The sequence below is a fragment of the Contarinia nasturtii genome, unplaced genomic scaffold (genome assembly GCF_009176525.2).
Source record: "Contarinia nasturtii isolate CC-2019 unplaced genomic scaffold, AAFC_CNas_1.1 Cnas_scaffold_745, whole genome shotgun sequence".
Classification (NCBI taxonomy): domain Eukaryota; kingdom Metazoa; phylum Arthropoda; class Insecta; order Diptera; family Cecidomyiidae; genus Contarinia; species Contarinia nasturtii.
In genome coordinates, this window is record NW_022198093.1 from 666,833 (window position 1) to 681,428 (window position 14,596).

The 14,596-nt window shown below is 33.3% G+C and overlaps 4 protein-coding genes across 6 annotated transcripts; 2 read left to right on the top strand and 2 right to left on the bottom strand.

The window, feature by feature from the left end:
• Window positions 1–357: 357 nt before the first annotated feature.
• LOC116341607 lies at window positions 358–5,650 on the bottom strand. Of its 3 annotated transcripts, none has more exons than XM_031768774.1 (5): window positions 5,110–5,644; window positions 4,533–4,762; window positions 1,326–1,505; window positions 1,157–1,230; window positions 358–1,095 (listed from the first exon to the last, which is right to left on the bottom strand). In XM_031768774.1, exons 2-5 carry the CDS (start codon window positions 4,570–4,572, stop codon window positions 724–726), a joined length of 666 nt encoding a protein of 221 aa, XP_031624634.1. In that variant the 5' UTR covers window positions 4,573–4,762; window positions 5,110–5,644; the 3' UTR covers window positions 358–723. The 3 variants fall into 3 exon arrangements, with proteins under 3 accessions (XP_031624634.1, XP_031624633.1, XP_031624632.1); XM_031768773.1 differs by having other exon boundaries at window positions 4,533–4,982; XM_031768772.1 differs by lacking the exon at window positions 4,533–4,762 and having other exon boundaries at window positions 5,110–5,650.
• A 402-nt stretch (window positions 5,651–6,052) lies between these two features.
• On the top strand, window positions 6,053–7,378 carry LOC116341606. The gene is made up of 3 exons (XM_031768771.1): window positions 6,053–6,189; window positions 6,353–6,614; window positions 6,830–7,378. Exons 1-3 carry the CDS (start codon window positions 6,175–6,177, stop codon window positions 7,345–7,347), a joined length of 795 nt encoding a protein of 264 aa, XP_031624631.1. The 5' UTR covers window positions 6,053–6,174; the 3' UTR covers window positions 7,348–7,378.
• Window positions 7,379–7,446: 68 nt separating this feature from the next.
• LOC116341608 (mitochondrial fission 1 protein) lies at window positions 7,447–10,480 on the top strand. Its single transcript, XM_031768776.1, has 5 exons — window positions 7,447–7,908; window positions 8,991–9,110; window positions 9,183–9,353; window positions 9,448–9,563; window positions 10,180–10,480. Exons 1-5 carry the CDS (start codon window positions 7,864–7,866, stop codon window positions 10,199–10,201), a joined length of 474 nt encoding a protein of 157 aa, XP_031624636.1. The 5' UTR covers window positions 7,447–7,863; the 3' UTR covers window positions 10,202–10,480.
• A 36-nt stretch (window positions 10,481–10,516) lies between these two features.
• Window positions 10,517–14,321, bottom strand: LOC116341604 (TBC1 domain family member 20). The gene is made up of 8 exons (XM_031768770.1): window positions 13,662–14,321; window positions 13,064–13,183; window positions 12,748–12,992; window positions 12,478–12,671; window positions 12,183–12,399; window positions 11,987–12,096; window positions 11,467–11,879; window positions 10,517–11,104 (listed from the first exon to the last, which is right to left on the bottom strand). Exons 1-7 carry the CDS (start codon window positions 13,909–13,911, stop codon window positions 11,660–11,662), a joined length of 1,356 nt encoding a protein of 451 aa, XP_031624630.1. The 5' UTR covers window positions 13,912–14,321; the 3' UTR covers window positions 10,517–11,104; window positions 11,467–11,659.
• Window positions 14,322–14,596: the final 275 nt, after the last annotated feature.

Below are 14,596 nucleotides of genomic sequence, written 5' to 3' on the forward strand. Positions count from 1 at the left end.
CAAATTCAAAACAACTTTTATCAACGATTAGCAGAAGGATGAAAGAATATATTACAAAACAATTTGTTTGATTAAAATAATAATATTTTATGCGTATTTATGTATCTTTTTTTAAAAAAAATACACTACTGGGCCTCTGAGACCCGAACTGCCCGGTTAAGGGTTAAAAGTGTGGAAGAATGAATTCTCCTGAATTATATACATAATTCGATAGCACTTGTGATGTGCAAAAAATCTGGATAAAAACATACATACCTAACGTTGGCGTTGATTAAGAGCCGGACATAATTAGCTATATTTTCTTCATTGAATAAATATGTTGTGAAAATATTGTAAATTATATCAAAAACAAGTATATATTGAATTTATTGAATAATCATATATATTTTCATTACTACAATGTGTATCTTAACTGAGCTAATCTAATTGCAATGTTTGCGACTTGGCAAATTACACACATGTTTCTACAAGCTATGCTAATTTTCTTTTATACACGTCCTAAAATAGCTTAAATATTTTATGTACGAAATTTACATAAAGGTCGAGTGGCGTTGATGTAGTTGCTCACCATCTGCTGTACAGTTCTCGTGTTTGGATTCTATACACTTTTACCTAAAAAAAGGATTTTTTCGTGTGTGTCTTTTGATAAAATGGTATTCGCAATGTATTTGTATGCTGTACACGTTTGACAAAGTAATCGAAAAACTATTTTGGTCAATAGTTTTAATCATCAAGTGAAACATCACTTAAACTTGCTTTGATTTTCTCATTCTGTTTCAGTTTGGCAGTGTTCTCACGTGCCGCAAGGTCAATGTGTGTGTCCATCGTCTTCGATGGCAAGGTGCCGATTGCCCGTGGAATGGAATCACTCTGTTTGGCGTACATCAGCTGTTGCAATTGACGTAGACTTGACTCAGGTATTACGGGTGACGCTGGAATTGGATATTGATTTTTGGCATTGAACAATGTTTTCAGCGAATCATGCTCAACTGAAGCGGCCTGTGGCTTATGCTTCTTTTCGATGGTCTTCGATTTCATTTCATTCGCCCATTTATTCAAATAGCTATTTCCACTTTCAATCGTTTGCGCCACCGGCTATTAAAGATACACATTAATGTTAGCATTTTAGATTAATAATTTGTCGTATAATACTTGCTTTTTTATTGTAATCTGATTGATCAACCATACGTTTGCTGGTATCGGAATCATCATCGGTCGAAGCACCTTTTCCTGAAATGAAAACCACATGTATGCATTATATGTCTATATTTGATTTCAAAAGTTCCAGTATACTGGGTGTTAGTGTATTATTAATTGGCACATACCTATCGGTCGGGTAAATTTTTGTGGTCCAATTTCAAACATAACTTGAAAATCTGCATGTTCACCAAGTCGAAAACCAAAACCAACACGCGAATCAGTTCCTTTTTTAACCGGCGGAATATTTGAATAGACTAACGATAACACTGATGATAATTCCTGTGGCACGATGAGACCATTGCAATCTACATTCAAAAATAAGAACAACATCATTAATTAGTCAAAAATCTAATGAAGGGTTGGTTAAATAAATAAAATGTCTCTCTATTTTGATTTTGACCACAATTTTTTTCTTAATTTTCATTGTGACTATGATTCAATGTATCAATGATTTCTCTTTCATGTTGGAATAAAATTAAAAGCGACATTATAGTGATTTTTTAATGATAATTGCTGTAATGTTTTTTTTTAAAAGACTTCATTTGGCTTTACATTCAGCTATGTATTGAGACGAATAGAAAATTATTTTAAAAAAATGTTGCTGAGAACATTAGTGTTTAACTACGCCATTTTCATTGAATGTTCTTTTTATGTAGCTATGAATTGCGATTTTTTGATTGAGAAGCAAAAAAAAACACCCAAGGCTATTTCGTTTAGTTTTGTAGATAATATCGTAATTTGTAATATGGTTTTATACGGTCATACACAAGATGATTAGCAAAACAGTTCCAATTAATTATAATGAGACACCGCAACTCTTCTATTGCCAACAAAAGAATGTTAATTTTGAGGATTGAATACAAAAGCTCAACATATTTTACACTTTATAAAAACTCCAAAAAAAAAAAAATATTATTTGAGTTGCAAAAATCGGTTTGAAAAATCGAAAATTAATTTGAATCAATTAACCAATTCCTCAACAATAGATAGACAAAAAACGGGATGTAAAAAATGCAATATGCCAATGACCTTTTTGGAAATTTTGCAAACACGTTTAACATAAAGTCATAAAGTAAACTCGATCAAGTAACTCGCACTGTGTTTGGGCACAACTTCATATAGTTGAGCAAAATGAAGTGTAGAAAACAGAAAATTGTAAAAAAAAACCAAGCCAGTGAAGTGTGCGCATACTAAGCAACTGATATAAAAACCCATGCACGAATCGGTCCATTGGCTATTCTGTGTCAATGTCAACAGGTTTTTTTTTGGGTTTAATATCTCTTGTGTGTGTGTTTATTTCTTTTTTCGGTACAATCCATTGACTTATTGAAGTGCGTAATTCATCACCTGAAGCTGGTGCTGCCTGTGCAGAGAGCAATTCAACGAATCGCATTACTTATGGCATCATTACATACATGATTGGAGTAGTCTTTTGATTTGTCATCTTTGCCATTTGGTTTTCATTTAAAATACTGCCGATGAAATACATCCATTTTGGTTGAATTGTAAATGACGGTTATTGCGTTTGTTTGTGTTATTATTGAAATCTTACGAAAGTGACTTTTCTTTTGTTGAATTTGTTATATTGTGTGTATTTTTATATGTGGATGGTTAACGATGCGTGTGCTGAATGCATATTTATTGATTTCGTTTTAAACATTGTACACACAAGTCGATACACAAATGTTTCGTATACGCAACGTGCTATTTAGTCATCATTTTCTCCGCCATCAACAATGTGAAGACGATATTTTCTCTTTACTTGTGACATTTACAAAAAAAAACCAAACAGTTGTCAACCGAAACGTCGCACAAATGGAATCATTTCAAAAGTTGAACTGTAAATAGAAATAAATACGTATAATTGCAAGTGAACGGAAATCTGTACACGAATGAAGCAATAGAACATACTCGAATCACCACAAACATCTACATACAAACATAAACCATGCATCAAAGTAAATCAAAATTGGCAATTAGGAAATGTTTGTTGTGTAACATTGTGACTATTTCAATTTGAGAAAACAACTAAACGCTAAACAACTACCGGGGTTAAAACTGTGGCCTTTGATGATGAATGAAATCGATTTAAGACTTGGATTTATATGTTTCTCGACAGTTACTCACGTTTGCAAGAAAACCCATTTCATAACCTATACACAAATAACGTATAATGTGATGTTTTACCCCGACAAAACTCATTCGGTTGTTTATAGGCGAGCATAATGTTCATTTACGTAAAATTCGACGTCACACAGTAATAAACTCTGGTCATAATGGGTAATTTTAGAGTTGTCGTTTTGAATGGGCGAAATCGGTTGGAAATCATCGACCGGAGCACCGGTCTCAACTCAACACTTCGCGTTTGTGAATTGCAACCAAAGTGCATAATGTCAATACAGCATTGACATTTTACTGTATGTAACAACATGCAATTTCAATCGTAGACAATTTGCATTGGCAAATGCAAAATATGTTCACCAAGTTTTTGCACTCACTCTCACATGTTTTCAACTTTCAAATTGGATATCACGATATGTGCGTTTGGTTTTTACAGTCAATAAACTTCAAGACATATATTTTGTTTGGTCGTAATATGGCATAAAGAGTGGATATAAGAGAAGAAGTTTGGTGAAATCTGAGTTTATTTGCTTCTTTAGTAAATAACATTAAAACATGTAATGAATGAGTGATATCCGGTTAAGACAAAACACCATAGTCACTTAAAGTTTCATGTATTTTTTTTTTTAATTCGACCTTCAGCAGTGAGCAATATGATTCAAAGGTCACCAGGCAAAGTGCCGAAAATCGTTGAAAATACATAATTGGTTCAATTAGCAATGGTCCAACGGATGCATACTTGAGATTCATTAAGTTAAGTTTTGCGAACGTGTCTAGGCGATGATAATAAAATGACATTTACACTGGTTGGGCTACGAGTTTACCTCGTCACCATCAATGAAATCGGATACATGAATTTTTGCATAACATACTCCATCATCATACCGATGCCGAGCAACTGATATGAAACGTGCATTGCGTAACAACCGATATTGAAATAGATAAAACATTTAAATCGAATCATTTCATATATACATATTGCAAACACATTGTCTACCATAATTATTTAATTCCAGTACAAACGGAGTTCAAGTGAGTTCGTGTGCACAGAAATGGTGTGGAAAAATCTTTTTTCATTAAAAAAAATAGCGACGGTTTTTTTCTATTGGCCTTGATCCAATCTTCACACCATTGCGCTTAAAAAACCGAGAGAAATCAAACGATTTCAACAATCCGTTGATAATCGCACGACTTTTTTGTTTCATACTTACAGCTTACGAGCAAAGTTAATCCAATGAATAGAGTTTGCATTTTTTTTTTGTTTTTTTCAACGAACAAATTCACACATTTACAAAATTCTCTACTCTCGTTTTATTACACGAAATTGAGCTGTTTGATTGCTTGATTAATTGAATGTCTCCACTTTATATTTATTTTATTCACACTGTGTTCCATACATTTTCTCACCGTATATTTTTGGCACTGAGCTCTTTACAAATCACTGAAATATATTTTCCGTTTTGAATATTTTTTTTGATATTGTGGTTGCACACAGACACAATTTCGATTCAATCAAGTTTCAAAAAGAAAAAAAAACATCCAAAAATTATGCGATTTCAAGTGGCACACATATTCCAACGAACGATGAAATGAAGTGGATTTTTTTCCTTCTTCTTTTGTTTGGTTTTTCTTCTTATTTGTTTATCTTCTCTTCTTTTCCGCTGGAATGAAAGTAAAAACACTTGACCGTCGAACTTTCGGTTTTTTTATGATTTGGAATGTGTATAATTTGATGGGCCGTGATGTAAATGATAATACACAATGATGACGACACAATCAAAGACTCACAAGAAACATAATTGTCGCGTGGATACAGCGAGATATGCAGCATTCGATTGAAATCTGATCGCATTCACGCTACAATAACGGTCTACCTATTGAATTATACCGCACGTTGATATACACATGGAGTTTCTCAGCTCACATACAAAATTACCACCACAAAAATCGTTTGTGCAAGAATGAGTATGTCTGTCAAATATAGTGTGTCTCTTTTGAAATTGTTCAATTTCGTCGTCGTTTAGTACATACTCATAAACATTAAACGATTTGATCTATAATTTGTCAAGCAAACCATTGAACAATAATAACATTATGAATCGGTTTCGATGGATCTCGATTTCTTTTCTTACGTTTCACTCATATTTTACTAACGCAACAAAAAAAAATTACATTTTCTCAATTTTACGATAGAATTAAAATTGTATTGAATGCACCAAAGAGCGTACGGTTGAGAGAAGATAACACCAACGATATATGCGTGTGTGTATGTGGATGTGCGTAAAATGATGATGATGCTTATCGATTGACGATAAATTTTAAACTAAATTGAAAATGAAACAGAAATTTAATCATGACCCGGTTTTCGTTTGCCATAAACATGATGAAAAAACTCTCTCTTTGCAGAGAAACACATGCGATGTGATTGGATGCATGTGTGAGTGCGCTTATACGTGCATTCGCTTAAAATGTATACAAATATATGACCACACGTGCACAAATCCACGGCAAACAACATCATACGACATTTGCTATCGCATATCTTACTTATTTTGTCATCGATGCAAATGTGTTTGTCCAAATGATTTTCATACATCTGAAAAAAACTTGCCATTCCATTTATAAACATTGAGAAAAACAATCGTTTCACTTTCGCTTAAGAAACCTTTCAAATATCAGCTGAGCGTATGGGCCCAGGAACGCACTTTCATCACAGCACATTGAACGCAACCATTCGTTTTTTCCTTTCAATTTCAATCTGTCACTTTTCATAGTACAGCGTTGTTGCTTGGCTTACCGCCAATTGTTCGTTCCAACATAAACAGTCAACAGCATCGTTTGCAGTGCGAAAAAATGGAAAGAGAAATGGTAAGATTTTCACATTTTTTATCGGATTTTGCTTTAGATTTTCATAATTTCGTGATATTTAGTTGTTTAGTGGTATTTTTTTCATTTTTTTTTGTTAGAAATTTAGTGATTTTGTTTTCATTTTTTTCAATTGATGTTGTGACTTTTTTCATTGACTCGATAGATTGTCTGTGCCTTTTGCCAAGATTCGCAACAGGATTTGAGACGTTTAAACAACAGAGATCATTTGGAAGTCTTGCGTGAAAAAATCAGAACTCTCAGACGAACCTCACTATTTTGTACATTGTGTCGACATCGGGTCGAAGTGAAATTCAATACTCGCCAACGAAATGCGGAAATTAGAGCACGTAAAGCAGCACGTAAAGCAGCACGGTTAGCAGCAACGAATCGAACAGGAACATATACAAATGCCTCGACAAATCCAGGTGAATATAAACTTTACGTCATTTTACCGATCGAAGATTTGTGATGCATTCGAAACATAGTAGCGATGTTGTCATGTGTTGGCGGAAAACTCTCTGGAGTTTACACAAATGTAATTTGTTCGGTTGACATTTCTGCAAATGAATTTGAAAATTGAAACGAATTCAATTATGATTCAATTCTCATTCTAATGCAAAAAAATATCTTTTATTCACAGATTTAAATTTCGCATCGAGAGATTCTAATAATGGTTCCGCAGATGATGGCTTTGTAGATCATGCTCCTGGATATGATATTCCTGAAGGTCTTATAGAAGGATTCCCAGATATATCGGACGAAGATGAATACCAAGATGAAGGACCACAGAATCAAAGTAGCCATAGCAGTAACCGTGAAAACCAAAGCAATCGTAGCAATCGTAGCAATCATAGCAGCCAACATTCGGCAACAACATCTGGTAATCGACGACAAAGTGACAATGATGGTAGTCAACAAAGTGTTGGCTCGAAATCACCGCCGGTAAACTATGACTACAATGATGATGATGATGATGCTGACGCTGGCACACCAAATGACAATTCATTTCATGGTCATTCATTGGCACCTGCTACACGAAATCCATCACAAAGAACTCGAAGTTTGTCAGATATGCCACCCCAAGATGTAATGCGATCACTTGATGGTCAAGGTCGAGCTCAAGTCTTCGCCACGTTCAACCGTGGCCATGCCGGGTAAATTGAGCAAACACAAAATGAACAACAACAAGAACAAAACGACTTATTAGTTTATTAGTCCAATTCGTTATTTATTACTTGTGATTTAATATTATCAGAGATACCTATCGTATATTGTAGAAAATTAGTATCCATAAATCATGTTCGTTAATTTTCATCAATGTCGATAGATTAAGTTGAAAAGCCTGTAGAAGAAATGTCATTCAAATTAACATATAAACGCGCAAACCGAACAAAACCTAACAAATGTTGAAACCTCACAGAGAACTGTCATCTCTTATTACGTTTTCCACATTCATTTTTTTCCGTCGCAAGCAAAGTCATCTCAACAAACAAAAACACATGAAAAAAAGTTAAACGTAAATTACAACACGTAGTGCTATTAAGACAGTACCGATAAAATCGCCATTTAGTTTTGTTTAAATCGTGTAATTTTGTTGAATGTCTTAGAGTTATAAGCTTAAAAAGAGAAATTTGCATTGAATTATTATTTATTCAAGTAAAATTATCGAAAAAAATGGAGGAACTCTTAAATGAAACAGTTTCACAAGCAGAATTACAGGTATTACAAATCATTTGCCAATTACAAAAATCGAACTATTTTCATATGTCATTAAAATTACTATAAGACCTGAATGTTTGTTAAATAAATAAAAAAAAATCATTCGTTGACATTGGTTGCGTTTATTATTTGTTGCATACGAAATAATGGCGATGTAAATCAGTGCAAATATAGGAATATTCATTAAAATTCATTTAATAAAGAGAACAAAAGACAAATCCTATTGTTAACCACAGTAAATTGATGAAATAACTCATTTTTGACATATGCATATCGCACATACGACACATACAATTGGCCGAGTAATGAGTGTGTTGTTTTTTTTTGTACAAATGTACATATATGTTCTATTGTGGTGGTACAGTGACTGATATGAATCATCACAGTGAAACTGTCAACATATTGTGAAATACGCTCGCAAGTTCAATATTTGGTTCGTTTCAAGTTCAATGACGCGGCATCAGCCAAATTGATTTTTACATTGATACATATTTTTGCAATAATGTCTAATGCGTAATGTGTGTAGCATTTTCCACATGAAATCGTTGGTTATGCAACGCGTATAAGATTACCAAAATCAATGTGAGCATTGTTGTTGTCGCCGATTATTCTAGTAAATTCCATGAATGCGCCTTAGTATGGCGTAAATGAACATCAAATTACGAATTTCATGATCCGATCAAAAATACGTTAAATTTTCAGTTTATTCGTTTCTTTTTACGCAGACCTATTGTATCTGGGTTTTTTCCCGGGAATTGTTTGTATCATCTCGGTCAGTGTTGGCACTGTCAATGCATTTTTCCACACAACGGAGCGATCTTACACAGATCTATAGCACATTAAATGAAGTTCCTCTCAAATCGTGTATCTTCCAATCTGGCCAGAAAGACTTCAAATATAAAAAATATCAATTTTGTGATGTGAAATATGCACAGTAAACGTCTACACAGTCTCTAGACTGTGTATCGTATACTCTCTGCTAATGTCCGAAATACAAACAGCCGAGAGTAAATCGAAAATGACATATTGTTCAAAATTATATGTTAAATAGTTTTTTTCATGTTTCCCATTTGTTATTCTAGAAATTCGAAAAGAATTACAAACGAGAGGTTGAAGAAAAGGGTACCCAAGTAGCCGTTCAAACACAATTCGAATATGCATATTGTTTGGTTCGTAGCGAGTATCCAGCAGATATCAAAAAGGTAAGTCATTTAATTGACTTTAAACTTTCACATTTTTTATTTCCGGTTATGTGTGTGTCTATGTATTTCTAGGGGATTTTCATGTTAGAAGACTTGGCACAGAAGCACTCGGAAGGCAATCGTGATTATATTTATTACTTAGCCATTGGAAATGCCAGAATTAAACACTATTCCGTAGCATTGAAATTCTGTAAGGCTTTTCTACAAATCGAACCAAATAACCAACAGGCAATCACATTGGAGGTATGTCAATTTTTCAATAACTCACTTAATTTCAATCGTAGATTAGGTGGGTTCGAAGCGACTGCTTTGATTAAAATGTCATTTCTTTTTACAGGAGCATATACGAAAAAAGATGGAAAAAGAGACGATGGCCGGTGTGGCTGTTGCTGGTGGCGCAGCCTTGGTTTTGGGAGGCTTGGTTGGTCTGGGACTCGCACTTGCATCGAGAAAGTAGGATTTATTCCATTCATTCACACCGTTCTTAGTTCTCTTTTTTTTTGTTAAAAAAAATGTCATGTGATATCATTATTACACATTCGATTTGTTGTTCATTTTGTTTTTATGGTTTCATTTTTATGAAAGTAAAAAGAAGAGAGTTGGAAATTGTAAATGAATTTGTTATTATATCAAAATTTCAATACGCGTTCTCAATAAATCCAATTTTCACATGCAAAACATTCTGTTTGGCATAGTTCGTGACATAGAAAATTGTTAGTTCAAATAATAATCGACTTGATTACCGTTCCAATGTTTAATTTATTCATATATGAAATTTTCATTACATTAGAAAGGTTTTGTCAATGAAATTTTATTTTCTAAATAAAAACGAGATAGTAGCTGAAACAAAGCAAAAAACCAATTTGTGTATTAGTAGAGCAACATTCAATATATGCGAATATCTAGCACAAATTTGCCAATTAATATTGATCAAGTACATTCATTGTTTCATTAAATTCGTGTTATCATTCCAATTGTCTCTTTTAAAATTGTTGTTTTAATCGTTTGAACATAAATTTAAAACCCTAACCGCATTCATCAATACAATCTTTTTTCTTCTTCATTTCAGTAAAAGCAAAGACAAACATTAATCTGAAATATATTATATATATGATGTCTGCAAACCAAACGCACATGACCAAATTCCATTTTCAAAAATTTTGAATTCCGGTTGTTCTCCCGAAAATATGTTGTAATTGTTTTTATCTCTTTGTTTTTTTTTTTGTTCACGGCTGGAAGGATACTGAATAATTTTTATTTGTTATGTTAAGCCTAATTTAGTAGCCTCTTTTTATGCATATGGTGTTTTGAGAAGAAAAAAAAAGTATTCTTGTTGAAATGTGAAAAATTGAATAAAAGTTACCTCTATTTTGCGCTCGTATTTTGTCTACTAAAAAAAACACCGATTTTTTTCATTAAATCAAAATTTTATTTGCAACAATGACTGACCTATTACATCGTACTTGGTACACGAACATTTTATATACGCCATTGAATTGTGATCGACGAGATAAATTGATTTTTATTCGAGTGCGAATAATAATAAAGTGCACAATGTGACCCATTCGATAATATTTTATACGAGCCATGGTTATATCATCAGACCTATGCTTGTGCTAACTGGTCAGCTGATGCTTTTGCTACATGGAAAGTCGGCAGCAGCTGAAAAGTTAGCGCAAACATAGATGGGCTAATTGTTTTCTCCTTTGGAGTAGTATATTGGTTTCTGCTCTTATTCCGACTAATTGAATATTATTCTGTCTACTTTCACTTAGATATATGTGAATAAATAAATATACAATTTAGATCAAAAAAAAAAATTATACATAAAAAAAGGAATCGTTGATAAACTCATGTAAAGGTAAGTTAAGTCTGTCGATGCGAAGACAAATCGTGAACCACATTGGATTGCTTGAGCTGCTCTGGCAATCAAATTTACACAATTCGAAATAATATTAATAATATTTCCATTCTAATCCTGCTTATATAACCACCTAGGGGGTAGACACGAATTATAAAACTTTGAATCATGTGAATCACAGTGAATCAAATGAATCATTCAAATGTCAAATAAGCATCACTTTTGGTTTTACTAACATGATCGTTCAACAAATCCCAAATATTATCGTTGATTTTATTTGAAATTTACTAGAAAAACACGAAATAGATAAAAAAAATGAGTTAATACATTTAAAAAAACGTCAAGAAATCATTTTTTCGAAGACAAATAATTTTAATTTATCAATAAATATTTCTTTCATGACACATAAGTGACATTTCAAATGTCATCTAAACAATGTGAATCTGTTGAATCACAGTGAATCAAATGAATCATGTCTACCCCCTAGATAACCACTATCATTACCAAAAATTATATAAATATATGTTCAGAGAAATGAAATCATCGTCGATTTGGTTTTTGGTACAAATAAAGAAAAAAATTGCAAATATTCTGTAAGCTATGATGAGCCCTAGTATACAGCGCACGGAGAATGGCCGGCTATATGGCTATATCGATGGAACATTAGAGCCATATAGTTTACCGAATTTCAGCTGATGCCACTGGTCAGTGATATGAACTGTGCTTTGTAGTAGTAGGCACATATGCCAATTACAATCGAAAATGCTGTTGTAGCCAATGCGGTTCGTCTGTTCCATAGGATCTGCGGTATATATCGATACACCAATGAATTCTTTGCGGCCGCTTTTCGTTGGATTTGCAAACGTCGTTTGGCCGCCTCTTTTATTTCCTTTTCTCGTTGCTCTTTTCTGTTGAAAAATCAAAAAAAATTGATCGATATTATTGGAGTTCCATGGCTTAAAATTTGTAGCCATTTTGTATGCCAAAAAAAATAGAAAATTACTAGAGAACTTACTCTTTCTGAACCATTATTTGTACTTCCAATTCGATTTCATCTGGTGGATGTTGTTTGTAAAGTTCGGCTGCATTTTGTAGTAAATACTCAAATGGTAGATCTTCAGGCAACTGTGGAAAAACGACATTTTTTTGATTAGATCAATTTAAGATATTTTTGGTTGGCATTAATTTTTATCGATTTCACTGGTTCTTACTTGTGAAAGAAGACAATGTAGGCTGGCCATGTCACAGTCCTCTTTGAAAATATCGTCCTCTCGATAAAGAACAATGGCAACCGTAGCATATAACGGCATTAGGAATGGCGATGCTAGGAAATAATCATACAATCGAACGACATTTCGGTATGAATTCAAACTGTGGCCAAACCACGTTAAATACCAAGGCAATGCAAATAACGTTCCAACCGACGATCTACACAAGTGATATTTTTGTGGATTAATTTCAATACATTTTTTTTAAAAGTAAATGTTGGCGTATGAAAATGCATACTTTAGCAAATAATCACATAATTTGGCACTTTCACGACGAATAATGGGATACAAATACATGAGACGATGTTGTGTTGGTTCCATTGTTTCTTGCATGCACTCAACGAGATGATTTGTGGACAATATTTCCATGACATGAAAGGCAACCTCTTCGCCAACAACTAATAGAAATGTAATAGCTACATCGTGATATCCCTGCAAACAAATGATTTTAAACACAGTTCTTGTAATGGAATTTTTCCATCTTGACGCCAAATCAATAACATTTTACCTGATAATATCTTAGATGCGGATATTTGATGATGACACGAAGAATCAAAACGGTGAGTTGATCTTGTAGTGCGATACGTTGTTCGTAGGGTATGCCCGGTGGAAAACGTTTTATTGATCGATTTACATCCAAAATCACTTGATTGTATTCACGGTGAGATTTTAAATCCTCCAGATTTGGTGCTGGATCAACGGTATTTGGATCAATTCCAACGAGTCGGGGCCATACTTGACGCCTTAAATCATCTAAAATCACAAGAAAAATGGAAAGTGTTCAGAATTTTTATTGTTGTAATATATCAGTTGAGAAATCTCACCGCTAACTAGCCCGTAGTCACTCTTGGCAAATTCCTGCCATTTACTCAATGGAGTATTTGGATCAGTGAGTGCCGCTTCAATTTTCTGCCTCTTTAATTTTTCTTCAACATTTTCTGGCACTAGAAGAAAGAACAGAAATAAACACACAAACCATCAGTGAAATATAAATTATGAAGCAATACGTGTTTAGTTGAGCGTATAGAATATCTAGAACGATTGCATCTATTGTACGAGTGATTCAAGAGGAAAGAATTGATTATTTTCACGCAATATATGGATCCAAATGCAATGTATATGGAATCGTTTCGAATGAGCAGACAAAACGAATATGAAATGTAGAAAAACCGATAAAACACATCGTTATGGTCGTTGCTGTTGCGTGAAATTCGAATGCCCACATGCGACGATACAAGCAGTTAACTGTAATCAATTTTACATTTTATAAACGAAAAACGTTGACCGAATTTAATGATGATGATTCATCGATGTGTTCATATATTTGTAAACAAAACTTATGACACAGAAGTTATTTTGAATAATATAGATTGTTCAAATAATGATGACGATGATTATGATTATAAATTTAAGTCAGGTCACCTTTTTCAAAGCTTAATTCAGTTGGTTCATCCGATCGTCGTTCCGTACAAGCGACAAAAATTCCATTCGATTTTTCTTCTTCGCCACAATCGTTCAAATTATTCGGTGTATTTGTATCATTTATGAGTTTTCTATTCTCCGAATTTATGTCATTTTCATTGTTTTCATTTAATTCACTCGTTTCAATGAATTCAATGTCCTTGACATCCAGTAATTTTGCGATTTCTTCGTCTTCTGAAAGTTTATCCATTTTTACGCACTAACTTAATGAGAATATGAGGGTAAAAAGTTCACACACACAACACAAATAAATTCTCGGTTCACTTTTACATAATAAAAAAAATTGTACGTAATTGTTTTTATCCAGTTTAAATCTGATTATTTTTCCCATACAAATATTGATTGATTTTGTCGTGCACTTTGGTCGTGTGGTTTCATTCGTAGCACAGCTGTGTTGAATGGATTTCACACAAAATATCAAATGGACGTCAGGCTTAAAACTTTTTTTTTGACATATATGAAATTGGCTCGATATAAAATATCAAAACAATCACCCGTCTCTCTACCACAATTGAAGGTTTTGTATGATGTTTTTTTCTTCTTCTCTCGTCTTACTACGTCTATATTCGTCGTTCTTCAATAATTTTCATACAAATTTGACGTTACGACAATATAGCAACATTGTTTTTGTATTGAAAGGTCTTGAAGTTTCGCAGCTGTTCAAATGTACGTTATGCGCGTCATTTATTTGGAACTCGTTCAAATGCTCGATGTAGCCCTGCGCCGCTAAACGGTTTGCCATGTATCAAGGACAAATTGACAATTAAAAATATATTCAACATTTTGTTGGCCAATTTTTTTTCAATTTGCTTAACATTTTTCACAAAATTGTAATTTGTTAAGGGTTTGAACAGCGTTTAAAGTAAATTTTGTGA

What these genes read in the sequence shown, in the direction of transcription:
- LOC116341606 (XM_031768771.1), top strand. An exon ending in AAATGCCTCGACAAATCCAG is followed by an intron (nt 6,615 to 6,829) that starts GTGAATATAAAC and finishes TTTTATTCACAG; the next exon opens with ATTTAAATTTCGCATCGAGA.
- LOC116341604 (XM_031768770.1), bottom strand. Translation starts at nt 13,911, where the DNA reads ATGGATAAACTTTCAGAAGACGAAGAAATCGCAAAATTACTGGATGTC. An exon ending in TGACTACGGGCTAGTTAGCG is followed by an intron (nt 12,993 to 13,063) that starts GTGAGATTTCTC and finishes TTGTGATTTTAG; the next exon opens with ATGATTTAAGGCGTCAAGTA. An exon ending in TACATTGTCTTCTTTCACAA is followed by an intron (nt 12,097 to 12,182) that starts GTAAGAACCAGT and finishes GTTTTTCCACAG; the next exon opens with TTGCCTGAAGATCTACCATT.
- LOC116341608 (XM_031768776.1), top strand. Translation starts at nt 7,864, where the DNA reads ATGGAGGAACTCTTAAATGAAACAGTTTCACAAGCAGAATTACAG. An exon ending in TTTCACAAGCAGAATTACAG is followed by an intron (nt 7,909 to 8,990) that starts GTATTACAAATC and finishes TTGTTATTCTAG; the next exon opens with AAATTCGAAAAGAATTACAA. An exon ending in CTCGCACTTGCATCGAGAAA is followed by an intron (nt 9,564 to 10,179) that starts GTAGGATTTATT and finishes TCTTCATTTCAG; the next exon opens with TAAAAGCAAAGACAAACATT.
- LOC116341607 (XM_031768772.1), bottom strand. Translation starts at nt 5,173, where the DNA reads ATGCGATCAGATTTCAATCGAATGCTGCATATCTCGCTGTATCCACGC. An exon ending in AAAATTTACCCGACCGATAG is followed by an intron (nt 1,231 to 1,325) that starts GTATGTGCCAAT and finishes TTTTCATTTCAG; the next exon opens with GAAAAGGTGCTTCGACCGAT. An exon ending in AATCAGATTACAATAAAAAA is followed by an intron (nt 1,096 to 1,156) that starts GCAAGTATTATA and finishes TATCTTTAATAG; the next exon opens with CCGGTGGCGCAAACGATTGA.